The sequence below is a fragment of the Lissotriton vulgaris genome, chromosome 6 (genome assembly GCF_964263255.1).
Source record: "Lissotriton vulgaris chromosome 6, aLisVul1.2, whole genome shotgun sequence".
NCBI lineage: Eukaryota > Metazoa > Chordata > Amphibia > Caudata > Salamandridae > Lissotriton > Lissotriton vulgaris.
In genome coordinates, this window is record NC_141694.1 from 1845110601 (window position 1) to 1845131485 (window position 20885).

General features: G+C 45.4%; 1 protein-coding gene across 4 annotated transcripts in view; it reads left to right on the forward strand.

Moving 5' to 3' along the window:
* The window catches only part of CAD (carbamoyl-phosphate synthetase 2, aspartate transcarbamylase, and dihydroorotase), a 359331-nt gene that overhangs the window by 83990 nt on the left and 254456 nt on the right, over positions 1–20885 (forward strand). For all 4 annotated transcript variants that reach the window (XM_086928147.1, XM_086928144.1, XM_086928145.1 and 1 more), the window contains one exon: positions 19914–20055. In XM_086928147.1, the coding sequence (XP_086784273.1) occupies positions 19914–20055 (142 nt within the window). The remainder of the gene's footprint in view (positions 1–19913; positions 20056–20885) is intronic.

Here is a 20885-nt window from a genome sequence, read left to right on the forward strand (position 1 = left end):
CAAAAGACACTCCTGCATTCAGCCGCCCTGCGCCTGAAGAAAAGAACCCGGGGTTCACCTACGTCCTAAGCCCTCTAACTTACCTGCCCAGCTGTTGGTTACTCCCGGAAGTCTTCCTGGACTGAGCCTGCAGCTAAAAACCAAAACCGAGAATCCCCATTGAAAACAGGGCACCCGACGCCAAAACAGCATCCTGCACCCAGCCTCCCCTGTGCTGCAGTGGGTGCACGTTGTGTGCTAAACGGGATCCCCTTTTTCCCTGAGCCTAACACCCCGAGCTGTAGCAGGGTTTCCGTTCTCCCACAGAACTGTGCACAGAGATCTAGAACCCGGGTGAGTTAGGGTGACCCAAACCTCACCTTTGTTTCAGAAATCCCCTTACCAAGCTAGCTACAGTGTCTCATCGGTAGTAATTACTTCCCAATGACTTAGACAATCCAGAACATGAACTTAGGGTACCTCCGGTATCGTGGAACACATGAACACTCTTTCGTTATATTATCATTACAAACCGAAACTGGGAGGCAAAGAATACACGTGCAAGTTTGAAATGTTTATTTTTTCAATGCAACATTCTCAAACGCAGTATCTTGTATAATATCAACATACATATTATAAAAGTCAAAGTTAGCAGCGTAGTCACTAATCCATAATAAGCAAAAGGTGATAGCATGTTATGATGCAAAAATCTATAGAATTCTGTATCACCTATATTTCGCGCACCCTATTCAGTATATTATATTATATCTAAGAAGGTCTCTTTTGGGTTCTAGCGGGCGGGCCCATACCTCTAATTCTCAGTAGGAGTAGATCACATCAACAGCTACCAGCTCTCTGCATGCGAAGCATCAAGTGTGTCGATTCATTCCCTGTAACTCTATCTTAAACCCGCGTAGAGCCCAATGTTGGCAGCAACATTATTTGTGTTATGTCTAACGTGGTACGAGGATCAGGCCTTCAGCAACCTTGTGTTAGGTTATTCTTAGAGTGTGCAGTTCTCGGTGTGCAGACAGTTGTACCAAGTGTACCAAGCACGGCTGATACTAGAGCAATAACATATTATTCTCAAATAAATCACATCTTTCGTCTAGGTTGAAAGCTACAATAACAAGTAGGTGTCGTGTGCAAACTCAAGCTGAAATAAAATATTGCGTTTAAACATTTAATAAGCTCATGCTAACTTAACACAATATATAGAAACGTAGTAACCATATGACACCCCCCCAATGATCCGAGGACGGTTAAAAAAAGAGAAAATATAAGCCAATACTCTGAGAGGCAAAACATGAAAGCAGAGTTCAATGATATTGAGCCAAGCTAAATGTATGTAATGTATATAAAAGTTTAATATCAAAAATATGTATGAATGCCTACAGTGGCCACACAAAAATATAAAAAGTCGAACTTAAGGCCTACTCCCAGAACATATGAAAGTCGAATGTTCGTATTAAAAAAGGGCACCATTCAGAATTACTAAAAAGTCACGTGCCTTAATAATGAAAGTCTTCAAAGTCACTCATGGGTTGAATGAATATGCAAAATAGGTAGCTACAGCCTCCAACATGAAATCACTGTCATCATCCGAAAACAGTTCAGCCATCCAATTAAGCAATGGGAAAGAACATACGTGCTCCTCCAACACCGATTCCTCTAGCAACATCAGAGGACAACTCGGTGGGTTCTCGAGAACGCTATGTGCCAGAAAGTCATGCGCCGCTGCGAATATGTCCCACTGACCCATTAGTCCATGCATCGCTGCCACAGCCATAACCCTTTCGCCAGAACAAACCAACTCGTGAGCAACTACGGGGCTCATCAGCTGATCAAAGTCGACGTCAGGAGAAGTCGGTAAGCAGAGACACAAATCAATGGCCCAGTTGAAATCACAGCTCAGGCAATGAAACACGGGCTGGACACATGTGAAATAGGAAAATCTGAACGATAATCCAAAAGCTGTGCTTAAAGTCGCAAGCGGCAAGGAGCCATAGTAATCAAGCATCCGGTTGCGAAACTGCATCAGTAGGGGCTGAGCGTTTTCTTGCGCAGGATGGGCATCCATGTTTTAGAAAGCAAAATATCACCAAAACGCCTGCAGCCAAAGCCAGCAAAACAGGAAATCCGCCAAACAGGCTTGCGAATGTAGAATGAAAGAACGCAGGGATAATACCAAATACTTTTTCAAATGTAGTCACGAGACCACTGCTAACCAATTTAAAAAAATGTGCCAGACCTGTTGTGGAGGAGGCATTGCAGATTTGATGAACCAGCTCGGAGAAATGAAAAGGCAAATCAGTATTTAAAAGCGCCTGCACTTCTGTGCGTGTGTTAGCTATGTGAAGGACATAAGTTTCGCGGGCAGAGCTCAGGGCCACTGGCTTCTGAGACAATAGGGCTCTTATACGGCTTAAACCATTGAACTCGGCCTTCAAAGTTGGTATTCGTGGCCAAATTGAAACATCTGAATTCCCATGCGTGGGCGGATATAACACATTCTTGCAACAAACCACCCTCTCTGAAACGGTAACCACATAAGCGATACCGACCTGTAACCCACAACACAGTTCGTTATTCAAAAGTAAATAACTACCGTTGGACAATAACGTGAACGTGGGAACTATTGCAGGAACAGGTGTCCCCTTCAAAACACAGGCCAAATAAGGCTTGTCCTGATTACAAGAACCATGCAACTGGATGTGTCTGCATATTAATGAGCGGTCAGGCAACTGTGTACATTCTTCACCATTCAGATTCACTTCACTCCCCTCCTTTAGGCATCTGTAAGTGTATGGTAAAGACCATGTCTCATGGAGCAAAGTACTGCCTAATGGTTCATATCGCCCTATAGCCATATACTTCATACAGTTTGTAAATTTATACAGAGCAAAAGGCAAGGTAATAACACCATGGATAAGCCATGTAGCAGCAGTCACCTCAGCCACCGAAAAGGGCAAGGATTCAAATTTTTCAATGTGTAACATAGAAAATGATGCATCTCTCATTGAAAGCATGCGTTGTTTTTCAGCCAAATTAAATGGGGCAAATAGTGATGAGACGTTCATAAAATTCCAAGGTACTCGACCAGACTTCAGAGTCTGTAGTGTCCAAGCAAACTGCATCACAGAACGCAATTGATTTTGACCATGATATAACACGGACACTTCATCATGTACAATGTCAACTACAGAAGACACAATATTGCTCAACGTGTAAATTCGGGAAGATAGCGTGTTAATACTGTTATCAACAACTGCAAGTACTTTTTCTAAATTTGCTTGATCAATTGCCCTCAGGCGCTTAGCAGCCTCAATTTGGGAAACTTTCCAAATTTCAATGTAAATCGCATAAAGCCACCGTTTAGATCTACCTTTAGCTGGGCCTTTTATAAAATCATTTAAATCCACATTATCATTCAATTGAGACAGATGAAGTTTAACTGCAGCTAATGTGGAATGTTGCAACCAATTCTGACACAGCTTCCCCACAGAATAAGTCGTGACAGTATAATCTTCTTCAAAACGGGGGTCGGGTCTGACTTCTGTGAACCCTTCAGCCAAACCTAGAAAACGACGTTGGCAAGAATCAGCACTTCTATGCCACATCAGCCAACCCTTGGAATCCAAACTGGAAATATTAAAGGATGAATTGTGCAATAGAGCTTGCAACTCATGAATGGACAATTCAGTAATGTTACCCCAACCTGAATATTCCTCTAAATCTGGGATGGTTGGTGTATTTAATTTTTTAGAAGTAGCCAATCCAAAGCATGTTGTTTGGAAAATGGATGAATTTAAAAACAACATGTGATTCGGGATGAGACATGCACGGTGCAAAGCCTCAGTGCCTTGTACCTGCCAATCCTTGGTACCCCAAACCGATTTAAGGTCAATTGTTCCTTTCCAAAACTCGTAGCCATCTACAGCCAACCTGTCTAGAAAGGACTTCGAATACAGTAATTTTGTATCGGTAAGTCTAACTTTGGACAGGGACTTTTGTGTCATTTTAAAATAAAATGACTCGGGATTAGATTGATTAAAGTCTGTGAAATAAGTATATCTTTTCAGAAACGTATTGGAGATGCCACCTAATGGAGCAGGGCAATGTTCCCATTGTGTATAATTTACGGCAACCCTCCTTGAATTTGTCTTATGCAAAAAATGATTACCATAGTGTTGAAAACAAAACAAATCACCATAATTAATAGAATCTAAATACAGATCCTCAGCATCGAAGGCAGCATAATATTTCAAATCAGAGAATAATGCTTCTACGGCCTGAATATCCCAATCATCAGAACGTATATTTTGTTTAATCACATCTCCCATGTTTACTCTAAGCACATTTGGAACATTAATCACTTCCGTGGGCCCATGTATCTGAAACCTAACCGCATCCCACACAATCCCATCAAGGACAGGCCAAGCAGTAATGTTAACTGTATTTAAGTTTCGTTTCAGTCTGTGCGCTGAATGTGAAGAGGAAAGAGGGGCCAATGTTCCATTAAGGTATCGAATTCCTGTTCTTTCTTTAACGTAGTGACCATCAATCAGGCGGAAAAAATAAAACACAAAACCAATTGACATAAAAAGATAAAATGAAAATGGGATCAACCAAATGTATGTCCAAGGGGGAATTAAAAAATGTTTTTTAAACAACGTGGCATATCTTGCAATAGTTGAGGGTTTCTTTGAAGGTTCCGAAACAGAGTCAAAAGAGAATCTGGACTGGTCGGCCAAACGGGTATGCAAGTCAGGCATCGATAAATCAGCAGGATAAGTGTAGTTTAACTCATCAATGTCAGTTACAGGAATAGTATTTAATAAAGGACTGGATATGGCAGGCATCTCGAGGGACACCTCATGTTCTGCACCAGATGTAATAGCCAGCACAGAGTGCCTCACCATGGAAGGACAGGAAACAGCCGGTGTCATGCTATGAAGAATCGGCCACCCTGTGTAATTTTTAATTTAATTTTTTTAATTTAAAATTTCTTATAGAGCGCTCATATACCTGCGGTTTCTTGGCGCTATTACTGACAGGATCCTAGTTAAAAAGCTGGGGGTACAGGAGAGTTGTTATTCAAAAGATTTCGTAAATAGGTAGGTCTTAAGTTGTTTACGGAATTGTGGGTAAAGAGAGATGGTGCGGAGTTCAAGGGGAAGAGAGTTCCAGAGGGTAGGGGCGAGGGTGGCAAATTTAGAGCCTCCCCACTTCTTTCTCCGATAGCGTGGGATGGTGAGGAGGGACTGGGAGGACGAACGAAGTTCCCTGGTGGGGACATAGGAGACAATCTCGGAGGAGATGAATTCAGGTGCGAGTCCGTGTCGGGCCCGGAAGGTGATGGAAGCAAGCTTGAATTCAATTCTGGCTCGCACAGGGAGCCAGTGAAGTGATTTCAGGAGTGGGGTGGAGTGGTGAAATTTGGGGAGTTTAAAAACCAGGCGGGCCGCCTGGTTTTGGATCTGTTGCAGGCGACGCAGACTGTAGGCGGGGATGCCGGCATACAGGGCGTTGCCGTAGTCCAGGCGGGATACCACCATGGCCAGGATGATGAGCTTTAGAGCAGAGAAGGTGAAGAAACGGGACACCCTACGTATAGTGCGCAGTGAAAGAAAGGAAGAAGATACCACAGAGCTAACCTGGGAGTGAAGGGTGAGTTGAGAATTAAGTTTTATGCCAAGTGTTTTAACTGAGGAAGCGGGGGTAGGAGGAGGGCCAAGGGAAGGGGGCCAGAAAAGAGGGGACCAGGGGCTGGATGAACCACCCGTCAACACCAACTCGGTTTTGTCAGGGTTGAGTTTAAGGTGGTTGTGGTTCATCCAGTCCCTGATGTGAAGCATAACAGATTGAAAGTTTAGAATAGAGGAAGGAGAAGACAGATTGAAGACAAGCTGGAGGTCGTCCGCATAATTAAATACGCCGACCTCCATCTGTTGAAGAGAGAAGATTAAGGGAGCAATGTACAGGTTAAACAGAAGAGGAGAGAGGGAGGAACCTTGGGGAACCCCGCACTGAACTTTCCGGACGTCCGCCGTGAAGTCACCCAGTCGAACAGCCTGGGTGCGGTCGCTCAGGAAGGAGGACAACCAGACCAGGGCGGTCCCCCCGATCCCCGCCGCTCCGATACGGGAGAGGAGGATGGTATGATCCACCGTATCGAAGGCGGCTGAGAGGTCGAGGAGCACAAGGGCCTGGTGCTGATTGGTGTCCATGCCCTCCCTGAGGGTGTCCAGGACCGACAGGACAACGGACTCCGTAGAGTGTGCGGGGCGGAAACCGGCTTGACGGGGGGCAAGAGCACCATGATTCTCCACAAAGGAGCTCAGAGCGCAGGTGACGTGGCGCTCGAGCACCTTGGCCAAGAATGGTAGGAGGGAGATAGGACGGAAATTGGCGGGGACAGAGGGATCTGCCCCGGGTTTTTTTAAAATGGGCACAATTACCGCGGATTTCAAGGGTTTAGGGACGATGCCTTGGGCGAGAGAGCTGTTAAGAAGATGAAGGGGAGGGTCAGGACAGGAAACAAAAATCTGGCGGAGAATGTGAGCGGGACAGGGGTCAAGAGGAGAGCCGGATTTGACCAGGGGAAGCAAGGTGATCAGGCTCTCCCGAGTGATAGGGGGAAGTGAGGAAAGCTCGCCCTTGGGGGGGGGGGCATTGGGGGTCAACGAAAGAGGAGGAGGGTGGCGGGATGTTGGCCTTGATGGTGGTGATTTTGTGAATGAAATAGTTGTTGAGGGAAGAACAGAGTGCTTCAGAGGGGGCCGGCTTAAGAGAAGTTCTGTCCGAGAACGCTAGGTTGTGGACGATGGTGAATATCTCCTTGGACTGGTTTTCCGCGGCTAAGATTTTGGAGGAGAAGTAAGATGTTTTTGCCTCCAAGATGTCTTTTTTATATTGGCTCAGGATGTTAGTGTAGACCAGTTTCAGGGTGGGGCAGTAATTCCTTCTCCATGCCCGCTACGCGCGGCGAACTGTTAACTTGGTGGTCTTAAGCTCTTCGGTGAACCACCGATTGGCGTCCTTGTCGCGTTTGGAGGTAATGCGCTTGAGCGGGGCAAAAGCGTCGCGTCCATTGGAGAGCCACTGATCTATGGCGTCGACCTGGGAGAGAGTGGGAAGACCCTGTAAGGGGGGGAAGGACGAGGTAAGGAGGGAAGAGAGATTCTCCAGGTTAACACGACCCCATGATCGGACCCAGGTGTTTTTAGGCCGGGGGGGCTTAGCTGGAGGGAGGATAGGAAGAAGGAATGAGATTAGGTGATGGTCCGACCAGGAGCAAGGGGTAATAGAGAGTGAATCCACAGGGCAGTTCAGGGACCAGATTTGGTCGAGTATATGACCTTTGGTGTGAGTGGGGGAGGAGACGTGGGGAATGAAGTTGAGGGAGTGAAGAGTTTCGGAGAATTCCTTGGAGGATGGGCACTCCGCGAGATCGGAGGGCCAGAAATTAAAATCGCCAAGGAGCAGAATGGAAGAGTTGTTGATTGTGATGGTGGCCAAGACCTCCAAAAAATCAGGAAGAAACTGTGAGGGGGACTGAGGGGGACGGTAGGTGAGGAAGCAGGTCAGGGGGGGAGAGGTGGAAACTGTGCGGATCACCAGGAATTCAGTTGTGTTGTGAATTGTGTGTCTTGACATTGTCAATAGAAATTAATCTGTTTTCCTTACGACCTGGAAGTGGTGGTAAAATGACTGTTCTTGTGCCCTTCACTCCAAGAACTCGAACCGGTGCACGATATGAAGGACCAAACTCTTTCTTGTTATCGATCTTCTCTCGAACCAGTTCTCCAACTTGTGGTAGCCAGCCAACTACCGGGATCTGCAGCGCATCATCCGATGTGGAGGGCAAATGTTCCTTTGCAAGACTGTCTCTGGTCTTTTGTAGATTCTGTAAAACATTGCAATGTTCATCTACGTCAAAGGCCGTGGCCTGGGCCTTGTAGTCCAGCCCATCGAGGTCAGGGACATACATCTTGATACCAAAGAGCATTTCGTACGGGGTCCGCCCACCCAGAGACCTTCTAGGGAGATTATTAAGCGCACGCTGCACGCCTATGAGGTGGGCTAACCAGTTTCTGCCAGTGCCTATAACTCGAGCTGTCAAAGATTGCTTTAAGTCGCGGTTCATTCGTTCAACTACACTATTGCCCTCGGGTCTGTAGGGACTCGAAAATTTGACTTGGACCCCCAACGAAACCATAGCATCCTTATACGCCTTAGAGGCGAAAGCCGGACCCTGATCCGAATGGAAGGTACCACAGGCAAAAATTCCCACAAAGACTCGCAAATCCTTAATGACAGTACGTGAATCAGCGCTCCGATGTGGCCATACCCACACAATGCGTGTTCATGAATCAACTGCTACCAAGATGTACTTGTACGCAGTATCAGAAGAAAAGGGACCGCAGTGATCCAAATAAACGCATCCAAGCGGTTTATTCGAGATGTACAACTGTGTCTGAGGCGGACGCGCAGCAGTCGAAGGCTTAATCTGCTGGCAAATGTCACATTGAAGGACATAATCGCGCGTCTGTTTGTACAGTCCCCGCCACCAGAACCTCTGTTGTAGCTGAGTTACAGTGGCTGAGACGCCCGCATGCGCAGACGCCACACCTTCATGAGCCGCTGTAATCAAAGTAGCCCTGCGATCCGAGTTGGGAACTAGACGTTCGCCAACATCAGGGATTTTCACATAAGGAACCTTATCGGGACTTAAGTGGTATGTGTATTTAGAAGGGAACCCCGCAGGATATTTACTTCCCTTCTCTGTTGCAGCAACTGCTGCCAATGTGTCATCATCTATCTTGCTTTTGGACCTCGTGACCGCTGCTACTAAGTATTTTGATACCGCTGACTTCGCTGCTTCATCAGCAAGCGAATTGCCAACAGCGTGGACCCCCACGCGCTGATGACCGAGAGTATGAATCACAAACACGAGTGGCAACTTCTCTTTAAGTTCCGCCACTCGGACCCAGATCATTTTATGTTTTATTGTGCTACCTTTGGAATCACGAAACTCATTCTGAATCCAAAAGAACAAGTTCTCATTGTAAGACTGGACACAGTAGTAAGAGTCACTTACGATCAAAGTCGTCACACTAGGATCTGCGTACTCCAATGCAAGCATCAGAGCACGAAGCTCTGCTAATTGTGCGGTGCAGTCCCCAAGCGTCTGCGTGTGCACGACACTGGACTTGAACTCATCGTTCACCATGGCACCGACCACAATGGCGCAAGCGGAAACGTAGGCATGTTTAGAGCCATGCGCAACCTGCGCCGAACCATCAGTGTAAATGATGCAATGGAAATCCTCCAACGGCCGCATTGCTAAAGGAGCAGGATGAACAAATTCATACTGTAAATACTCCTGCGACTGTAAAGTGGCGTCAAAAATAAACGTGACATCCTGGGATGTCAAGGATGCAGCCCATTGAATCCACCGAGGGTGCAAAGCTTTGGAATTAGGTACACTGGCTTTCGTAACTGCCTCTAAGGCAGGACACGGGGTAACAACCAACATGCGTTTTCCTTGTGACAGGGCACGTTCCTTAAGAATTGCCATCTGCACAGCCGTTAAAACTTTTTCAACAGTTGAAAAGCGCAATTCAGCCGAAGTGTACAAGTGTGACTTGTAAGCAATAGGTACTGTATCTCCTTCATTAAAAGTCAGGTACGTGAAACCCACCGCTCCAGGGATAATTCTTATCACCAGGTTGGTCTGGTTATCACGAGTCTGTAAGTATTCAGAAGCGAGCAAATCAGCCTGCAAAGACTGCAAAATGGCCGAATGCTCAGCCAGCCAGCATGATTTGGAGAAAGATGGTTGTATCAAAGCATACAAAGGCTTGATACGCTGGGCATATTCCGGAATGTAAGTTCTCCCGAAATTCAAAAATCCCAGCAAAGACTGTAATTTTTTCAGTGTTGTCGGAGAGCGCAATTGTGCGCATTTCTCCAGGAAGTAAGGGGCTAACCCTTTTCCCTCGTTGTTAAGCTCGTAACCGAGAAACAACACTGTGTACTCTGCAATGTGCGACTTTGCAAAGTTAAACTTGTAACCAATGTCTGCAAAGTTACAAATTATGCTATTTACTCGACACAGATGCTCCCAAAGATTGTCGTCTGTGAGATAAATGTCATCCACATACGAACAAGCAACTGGGTTGATGCCCTCTAGAAGAGAGACAATGCGGGCGGAGAATACTCCAGGACTGTTCTTATAGCCCATTGGAAGACGCCGAAACATTTTTTGCACACCGCCGCATGTAAAACTGGTCCATTGGGAACTTAGACCGTCTAATCTATGGCCATAAAAACCATTGGAAATGTCAAGCGTGGTTTTGAACCGTTTACGCTCAAGACTATTCACTAACGCAGAGCCATGAGTATTCTGTACTGCGCAGTTACGGCAATGCGAGTTCAAATGCCTATAATCCAAAACCAAACGATATGAGCCGTCCGGCTTGTTTACAGTAAAAAGGGGGTTATTCATCGGTGACACACATGTTTCAATTACACCTTGATATTCCAATTGTTCAAGGATAGCCGCGACTGAAGCTTTGGCTTCACGCCGTATGGGATATTGAGGTTGAGGCTGCGGTTGAGACCGTAAAGGAATCTCGTGGCTTGGTGACAATTTATCCCAGCCACACTGATTGCGGTACACAGCCGGCGCAAGCGCCAGAGCCCACTCTTCGGCAAAATGCAGCGCTTCCACTCTCGGTACAGTGTGCGCGAAACTGGGCAGGATTACCTCCTCCCCTCGCGGAGCTGCGAGAACAAAAGGTGGGGGCCAGTCAGCCTCCGAAAGCAAAATGTCATACGTAGACGAGAGATTTTCCCAAAATACCCCTTTTATAGTTCGCTGCATGTCACCTTCAATTAACAGGACAATTTCAAAAAGACGTTCAGGGGGAGCAACATGCGTATCAGCAGTTTCAATTACAACATAAGTTTCAGTCGCTGTCACCTTCAAAAGTAGACGGAGGGCCTCTCTCACTATGGTAATCTCCGCCGCGCTGTCTAGCAAGGTTAGAGCCCACGTCAGATTCCGAAGCCACGTTCTCACTATCTGGGGCATATCGATGCGCTGTCAGGGCGGCGACTTTCTTCGTAGCAAACTGTGGTCTCCTGGGCGTAGAGCCTTCCTGCTGATCTCCACCGGTACGCGGGCGGGGCTGACCACGTCCTTGCTGGCCACCCCGGCCCCTGCTGCCCCCTCCTCCACCGGTTGACGGAGCCGATGAGTCCTGAAAGGAACGAGGAGGGCGTTGGTCAGAAGCCTGAAACCTATCAGGCGATTTAATCATCGCGCGGTCGCGCAAATCATAAACACGATCCGACTGCGCAGGCAACTGAGACGCAGGAGCAGAAACCTGTGTTTGTTGTTGTTGTTGCTTACCCTGATTCTGCTTTTTAGGCCAATTTTGTTTCTTGGACTTTTGTTGACCACCAGTTTCCGATGACTGACCTTGGGGCTGCTTTTTCTCTTTATCAGGAAAAGCCTTAAGCCCCTTCGCATTGCGGCCAACCGTTTTATAAGCGGCCACAATGATCCTTGCCAACCGACGGGGTCTCTCGGCCTCGGGAATTAACGCCAAAGCGTTAGCCACCTGAAAGTTCACTGCATCTCCCTTGACATTTGCAAGGATCAGATCGCAAACTACATCAAAGGAGCCACACAGGCGCATACCCAATTCGACCGCCGACTCCGGTCCGTGTTCATCCTGAACACGTTTAAGGACCGCACCCAGATTGGTCACAGACGTGGTGCCGTAGCACCTCGAATAGACCGCTGCAAAAGTCTTACCCCAGGTCTCACAGTCAACAAGCTCAGGTGCCAAATCTTTCGGTAAACTTAGTGTAAGAATCCGGTGTTTATCAGCGGGACTCGTATTAGGAAACACAGCTTCAAGCTGGCCGAATTTCTCTGCAAGCCAGAACAGAAAATCATCCTTGTCCTGTGGCTTTTTGCCCGTCACGGAATTCACCATGACCGGATTGATTTTCAAACCAGCATGTTCTGCACGAAGCTGTGCCCCCCTAGGGGCTGCGTCCTGAACATTACGGCTAGTGTAATGAACAAGCGCTCTAATCACTTCCACCGCGACTTCATGAAGTCGGCGCAGATCTCCCACGTTACAAGTGGCGCGATTAGGGTGAGGAGTGAATCCAGCCAAAGCGGGCCAAGGTGTGCCCGGAATGGACAAAGGACCTAACCTCGGAGCGGTTAAAGCGTGTGGTAGGGCGCCACCAAACCAAACTCCATGCTGCCAAGCATCAATAGGAACTTCCAGTGCCCTGTACGGAGCGTACGCAACCGGTACAGCTGAAGCAGTGTAAGAATGGAACACTCCAGAATTAGCGTCCACCGGCGGAAAGGTCACCCACGAATAAAACAGTTCGTACGGGTAAGCATGTTCCGCACTCACTACCAGAACAACAGCCAAGCCTTCCACTGGAACATCATAAGCCCGCAAATGGTCACGCACCGCAATGCGACTATGCTGCGGGATGTCCACGGCTTGTGCCATGTCAGCACAGGAAAGTGAAAAAATAAAATTAGTTTGTAGCACGACTGGGTAGTAATTCAAGAGAAACCGTTTACAGATAGAATCAAGCTTGAAAAAGACCTATTTCAAAAAAAGGTAGGTTTTTCCGACACTGCCGTTTTCCGGAAACGGGAATGAAGGTGTTAAGGTTTGAATGATATACTACTCGAGTGTCATGATATAAGGCCAATCAACGTATGGGCGCCATGTCGCAGGGTTTCCGTTCTCCCACAGAACTGTGCACAGAGATCTAGAACCCGGGTGAGTTAGGGTGACCCAAACCTCACCTTTGTTTCAGAAATCCCCTTACCAAGCTAGCTACAGTGTCTCATCGGTAGTAATTACTTCCCAATGACTTAGACAATCCAGAACATGAACTTAGGGTACCTCAGGTATCGTGGAACACATGAACACTCTTTCGTTATATTATCATTACAAACCGAAACTGGGAGGCAAAGAATACACGTGCAAGTTTGAAATGTTTATTTTTTCAATGCAACATTCTCAAACGCAGTATCTTGTATAATATCAACATACATATTATAAAAGTCAGAGTTAGCAGCATAGTCACTAATCCATAATAAGCAAAAGGTGATAGCATGTTATGATGCAAAAATCTATAGAATTCTGTATCACCTATATTTCGCGCACCCTATTCAGTATATTATATTATATCTAAGAAGGTCTCTTTTGGGTTCTAGCTGGGCGGGCCCATACCTCTAATTCTCAGTAGGAGTAGATCACATCAACAGCTACCAGCTCTCTGCATGCGAAGCATCAAGTGTGTCGATTCATTCCCTGTAACTCTATCTTAAACCCGCGTAGAGCCCAATGTTGGCAGCAACATTATTTGTGTTATGTCTAACGTGGTACGAGGATCAGGCCTTCAGCAACCTTGTGTTAGGTTATTCTTAGAGTGTGCAGTTCTCGGTGTGCAGACAGTTGTACCAAGTGTACCAAGCACGGCTGATACTAGAGCAATAACATATTATTCTCAAATAAATCACATCTTTCGTCTAGGTTGAAAGCTACAATAACAAGTAGGTGTCGTGTGCAAACTCAAGCTGAAATAAAATATTGCGTTTAAACATTTAATAAGCTCATGCTAACTTAACACAATATATAGAAACGTAGTAACCATATGACAGAGCTTGGCTTCCACAATCTTGTGGCCTGCTCGCCAGCAGCCACCAACCGGAGGCCCCCTATCCCCCATTGGATAACATTGGGCCACAGCACTCTGCACCCGGCGCCCTAGTGCCGCTGACCGTGTTAAAAGAGCACATCCTTGACCCTGGGGACCCCTGAGTCTAACCCCAGAACGCCAACTCCCACAACAAAGTACTTACTTTTAAACCGATAACACTATTTTCCTCCATAGGATAACATTGACTGTTTTTCTATGAAAAGTTTTTAAGTGTGGAGTTGGAAAACCTAAAGAAATTCTTTAAAATTGTACTAACAAACACTTTAACTCACCTGTTTACAGGTAATGTCCCAGTGTAGTATTCAGGTATACTGCACTGTGTAAGAAAGGTATTCTGCAAAGTAATCTACCGGTCATTATACAAAAAAAATCCTATTCAAGGTATATGTACGGTATTCTTAAAAGCATTGCATTATCAGTAACACTACTGTAATCAAATCAAAGTACATTTACAATTGCAATCCAAACTGTGTTACAACGGCATTACTATTGAAAAGTATTTGTTTACCGGTGCCAGGCTTGCTTGGTTCTAGAAAGTAAAATAACTAAAAGAATATTTTTATACAAAAACAATTGGTCTGACGTTCAGTCTTTGAATGTGTGAAATCATTTGCTGACTGTGTACAACAAATGCTTAACACTATCCTCTGAAAAAGCCTTACTGCTTGACTCCTCGACCACACTACCACAAATGGAGAGTGAGGTGCTATCTACTTTACCCCATGCCTACCTTTTGTGTTCCACTGGACTCTGTGCACACTATACCTCACTTTGGTATATTATATACAGAGCAAGCTTCCTACAGTAACCATGAGGTTTTCTTCGAGTCACAAGGCCGTGTGACGCCTCCTCTTTGTAATACTGCCAATGGTCACCAACGCCATCTTCAGTTGTTTTGTTTCCTGCTGACTTGTTCGGCTGTAGCATCTTGCGCTCCGGTTCGTGACTCCTTCGCGCTCCCTTAGGTCCTTTTAAATTAGCAGTATTGTCTATTGATATAATATTGCTTCCAATACACCCTTTTCTTTAGGGGGCTTCGGTTCGCTTCCTCCGCCCACTCGCTGTGCCAAGAGGGGCCATACTTCTCCATTTCCAAAGTTCTCGGAGAATGACGTGCTAATGGTACGCACTACATTCCGCTTCTGTCCGAAGTGTCACTCCAAATACCCTTACACCGACCAACATCCCTTTTGTAACTTATGCCTCTTACTGGAGCATCGAGAAGACACTTGTGAGGCCTGCAAATCCTTTCAGTCCAAAAGACTCTTCGGAACCGACATACGAGAAGACAGGAAATGCAGGTCAATCAACCGGACGATGTCCCGGACATCTTCGGTCGTCAAGAAGAGAGGAGGAAGAAGCTTTAGCGGTACAGGAGGAATCACTGGCCATACATGATTCAAAGTCCGAATCTCAATCTGAGAATGACTCTACCATTCTTCAACCAGTGCCGACTCAACGGACTAGGAGTAAGTCTACACCTCATCCTAAGAACAAACCATTGGCTGCCATCGAAAAACCTGCTCATGGGCTGCCACTGCAGACAAGCCATTGCGTGCACTGAAAACATGACTCGGAAGCCCTGCCCTCTGGCTCGGCTTCGCAAGTTCAGCTTACAGAAGGGCCTTCACCTCCTTTACATCCTCGACCACAACCTCACGATCTTCAGTCTTGGCATCGAAACAGACTCAATATTTTGGAATTTAATATTCCTTAGTCGAAAATAATGCTTCCACCACCAAAATGCTTTGTTTTTGGTCTAAAATCTCCTCCAAAGCAAATTCTCGAGCAATTTCATCAAATGCTTAATCTGAAACAAAAAAACTCCAAATTCAGCCTGTAACTAAGAAAATGATACAGCTACGAATACAGACTCCTGTTCTACCTGTAAATAAGAGGAGAAAGGATGCTGCAACTAGTCCATTGCACATTCCCATTCCCTCTTCACCTACACCATAAACGCCGCCGCCTCCACCACCACCACCTCACTCACCACATTCGTCTGAGGCAGGTAACGATCCCCTCAATCAGTAGTGGAGGAAGATGAGGATATCACAGGTAATAGACAACCAGGGGATCCTTGGGATGACTGATATTGAGCCTCCAGCCAACACAGACCCTGGCTTATATCCCACTCGCCCATCACCACCTGATGATACATCTGCTTATCGGGACCTAAAAGCACATGCAGCCACATTCCATCAGGTTCCTCCTTATACAGACTCGATAAAGGAGGATTTTCCGTTTGAGACTTTGTCTAATGCACAGAGAGGCATAATACTTAGCATTACTCAAAGATATGAAACATCATTCTGACAATTTTTAAAGATCCTGTCAAAGGTATGATAATTACTCCACTCATTGACAAGGTACAAAGCAGCATCATCAGGCCCCATTTTTATTCAAGGTTGACTAACCCTGGATTCGCTAGTAGCGTCAAACCCACAGAAAAATAGCGCACTCCCAAAAAACTGGAGATGCCCCATCTCTAGAAATAGTCCAAGCTTATGAATGCCTATGGTAAACTAGTTGCGGCACAAGCAGCTAATCATTGGCGTATAGGCAATACCAGGCTTTGTTAGCAAGGTATGACTGGGCCCATAGGGGCGTAATGAAGGGACTCATCCAACACCTCCCAGAGGAGCATAGGAAAAAGGGTCAAGAAATAGTAAATGAAGGTAAACTTATTACCAACACTTTTATTAAATGTGCACTAGATGCAGCCAATACCACTGGTAGGGGTATAAACACCAACATCCTATTACATAGGCACACATGGTTAAGGGTGTCAGGATTTAAGCCTGAAATAAAGCATGCCATACTAAATTGCCAGTTTGATAAAGAACATCTTTTCGGACCTCAAGTGGACACAGCCCTTGAAAAAATGAAAGAATGCTGAGGTAGCAAAATCAATGGGAGCTCTACAAACTACCATGTCCAGTGGCTCTTTTCATAGGCCCAATTACAAACCAGGTGCAGAAACATCTATCACAGATGCCTCTGGGTCTCAATCCAAAAATTAGGGACAAACCTCTTCATCTAGAACCTTCTACAGAGCTTCTTATAGAGGAAGCCATTTTAAAGGGAGAGGCAGAGGAAACAATAGACGTTCCTCAAATGCCAAAAACACGCAATGTCTTTCTTACCATTCCCCAGAACACCTAACACCTGTCGGGGGTCGTCTTGAACAGATTCTCAACAATTGGAATTCAATCACAACAGACCAATGGGTCTTGGACATTATCCAACATTGTTGTGTGGAGCTCATAACTCCTACAAATATCCCACCTTGCAAACCGCAACTATCTACACATCAAATCCTTCTGCAACAAGAAATAACAGCTCTTGTAAGAGGGAGCAATAGAACCAGATCCACAGAAATATTAGGGAACAGGAGTATATTCACTATACTTCCTTATCCCCAAACATTATGGATCCCTGTGGCCCATTGTCTATCTCAGACCATTAAATCATTATCACATCAGAACACTACCATATAAGGTCACTCTCCAGGAGATCATTCCGGTATTACAAAAAAGGGGACTTTATGGCGACTTTAGATATAAAAGACGCCTATTTCCAAATACCAATTCATTCTGCACACAGGAAATACCTCAGATTTCTATTTCAAGGGAGACATTAGTTCCAAATTCTTCCCTTTTAGTATTACCACTGTACCAAGAGTATTCATAAAATGTCAAGCTGTGATACCAGCACATCTGCCCAGACAAAATATTAATGTTTTCCCATATTTAGATGACTGCCTAATCGATGCAAACAACTTCAATCTTTGGATTTACCATTAACCTACAAAAGTTTCCTCTACAACCATCCGCTACTCCGTCTTTTCTGGGGGCTATGCTCAACACACACTAAGCATTAGCATACCCAAACGCCGACCGAATACACAACATAGTAAGATTAATTCAACAGTTTCAAACAGGAAGTCAAATTCCGCTCAAAACATTTCTCAGACTTCTGGGCACGATGACATCCTGCATTCACATAGTTCCCACATGCAAGTCTAAATATGAGCCCTCTACAGCAATGTCTCTCTCAACAATGAACTCAATCACTGGGTCAACTTCACGATCTAGTGTTGGTAGACAGCTGCACACATCTCTCTGCAATGTTGGAATCCACAGAATGTATCCAAGGGTCGCCAATTTCAGGACTCCCTTCCCCACATAATTCTAACAGATGCTTCCCTAACAGGTAGGGGAGGAAATCTCTACAACCTCACCATTCAGAGAATATGGGATTCCACACACACACAGAACCACGTAACACTTAGACATCCCAATCTCAAAGAAACAATTCTTGCAATTTGGCTCCTGAAGTCTTAGAGTTAAGATACGTAAATGTACCTCAGAATGTATGAACATTCTTAGAGGCTCGTAAACCAACCACAAGGCAGTGTTATGCAGCAAAATGGGAATGATTTGTTCTGTCACAAACAAGACGTCCACCCTCTTCATGCAAAGGTGCAAACAATTATTTTTTACCTATTGCACTTACAAACTGCAGGGTTGGCATACACTTCTATTGCAACAGAAAACAAGAATCCCTGTTTGAACAATTGTAGGCTAGTGTGGCCAAACAGAATAGTTCTGGACGGGGTAGGAGATAAATGAGTGATTATTCTTATCTAAATTAACTCATAGTAGGCTGTTCAAGCAGGCAAGGACAAAACATTCACACAGCAGTATTCAAAAATGTATAAAATATATACTCCACGGGTCAAGATTTGTTGGTTGCACCAAAATTAAAATAATTTATTCCCTCCCAGTATGGGTTACAGTCTACACATAATAAAAAACAGTGAGATTAAAAACCACAAAGGTGGTGATACAATTACTATATGAAAGAACAAAACAGTCGACGCGGCGTTTCGGTGTATTTCTAATTCTTCACACCTTCTTCAGGACATTTTTGAATACTGCTGTGTGAATGTTTAGTCCTTGCCTGCTTGAACAGCCTACTATGAGTTAATTTAGATAAGAATAATCACTCATTTATCTCCTACCCCGTCCAGAACTATTCTGTTTGGCCACACTAGCCTACAATTGTTCAAACAGGGATTCTTGTTTTCTGTTACAAAGACCCCCTTCCCTGCTATAGACATCAGGGGTACCTCCTTCTGTTTAATTCTATACACTTCTATTGCAGCATATCTGCAAAATAGACAACACAACTGTGTTTAAAATTTCAGTTATCAAAGATTATGGCATGTACTGGGCATGGAGAAATTATCACTCACAGTAGCGGGGGGACATAGAGCAATTTAACGATCTTTGGCAACCATTCCGCTCTATTGCTCACAGAATTCAAGGAACTCACATGTCCCAAATACCTCCGTCTCTTGCGGCTCACGAGCCCTGCAGCACCGACCTCCTGAATGGATGGGGGATCCATTTCTCTCGCTAAGGGCTAACTAGGTCGATGGCTCGGAAATGACCTGTGCACTGGAAGACGGGTGGGCGGCGGGGGGGGGGGGCGGTGGAATTGGGGTTTTGGGAGTTGGGGTTTGGGGGGAGTTTGAGACGGAAAAGTACTTTAACACTGCAACAATGCATATCCTTCAATGCCGTAGCGGATTGCCCACGATCGAACTGTCCTTTGAAGATATAACGCTATGAGCGCGGCCTGTCCGCACTGACCTAATGCCTCATACCTTCTGTATATTTGTCCATGTACGTTGCACCAAATAAACTACTTTAAACTTAAAGCGGCTAGTGACGGAACGCCTCTTCGGATGCAGCCGCATGCTTTTTAAATTTGATTATATTGTAAGTAAAACTAAATATCGATAAAGTAGTATATTTGTTAGCTATCCATGTTGCTGATGGTCTCTTTTTTAGCAAAATGTGCATGTGTGATCAGGCAAAATTGAGTTTTTCACAATGCAAGCGAGCCAATGGCCGAGGTAGCCTGATTCCTTGCTCTGTACTGTGGTGGATAGAATGCAAATGTGAATGGCACTTAGATTACTGGATGAAGAGGGGTGTCCCAAAGCACCTGTGCTAATGTTCATATATGTGTTTTTTGTAGATTACCTGCAGTTGGCGAGTCAATTTAAGCTATCTGTAGGCCAGACTTAAACAATCGTTCTCAATTCATACCTTCAGAGCTGTGATGTTTTTGGTTATTTGTAGGAACCACAAGTTTACAACCCTGGAGGCTCACTGAAGATTGTGGCTCTGGACTGTGGGCTCAAGTACAACCAAATCCGCTGTCTGTGCCAGAGAGGAGCAGCAGTGACCGTGGTGCCCTGGAACCATCCACTGGATTCCAAAGGTCAGTACCAGCCCTTGTCATCTCCTACCATACATCCTAGATCTGAACTAAGGTGACATAATAATAGCAACTTCCTAACTCTATCCCCCTCCAATTATTTGAGCCTCCCAATAGCAGCAATGGCTCCCTGCCAAGGTACTATATCTTGTTATATAACAGCACAAGGTTAATAACCTGGATTCGTGAAATCGTTCCAAGGTTATGCAGTGTTTGCTGTATTGGTTTAGCATTTTTGCCTCATGATTACTTTTCTGGATTCACATGCATTCCATAGATTCTGCCATGTAGTGATTGGGTCCAGAATCTTGTTTATGCTTTTTTTCTTTGTCATGGAAGTTGATAACCACCATTTGTTGTAAGTCCATCAAATGTGTGATGTCAAGTGTGTGCCCTGGAAATTCCTATGCCTCGCCATCTCCCAAAGCACTTCTCAGCCTCCAAAGCCACCATCAGTGGAATAAAATGACAGATCTTATGCAACACCGCACAGAGGAATTTAAGACGAGCGCCAAGGCAGTCATCCAGGAGCGCAGCAACATTACAAATTAGTGCCCCAAGTCAGCACTAGGTGCGGCAGACACTGTCCGGAGGTAAATGTGCACGGACACTATCCTCAGTAGGCACCCTTGGCTAAAGGGTCTTGGGATACAAAACGGATGTGCAGCTATGCACTTCACAGGAGAGGCCCTCTTTAGACCTGCTATGGAAGGGGGCAATACAGCAAATTAAACCAAGACAATAAAACTGCAATGGGTACATTGCAGTTTACGGGTTCCTTCATGAGACTAGTCATGTCAAGCAGGAGACCAGCAGTCCGGGTAGACTTCCCA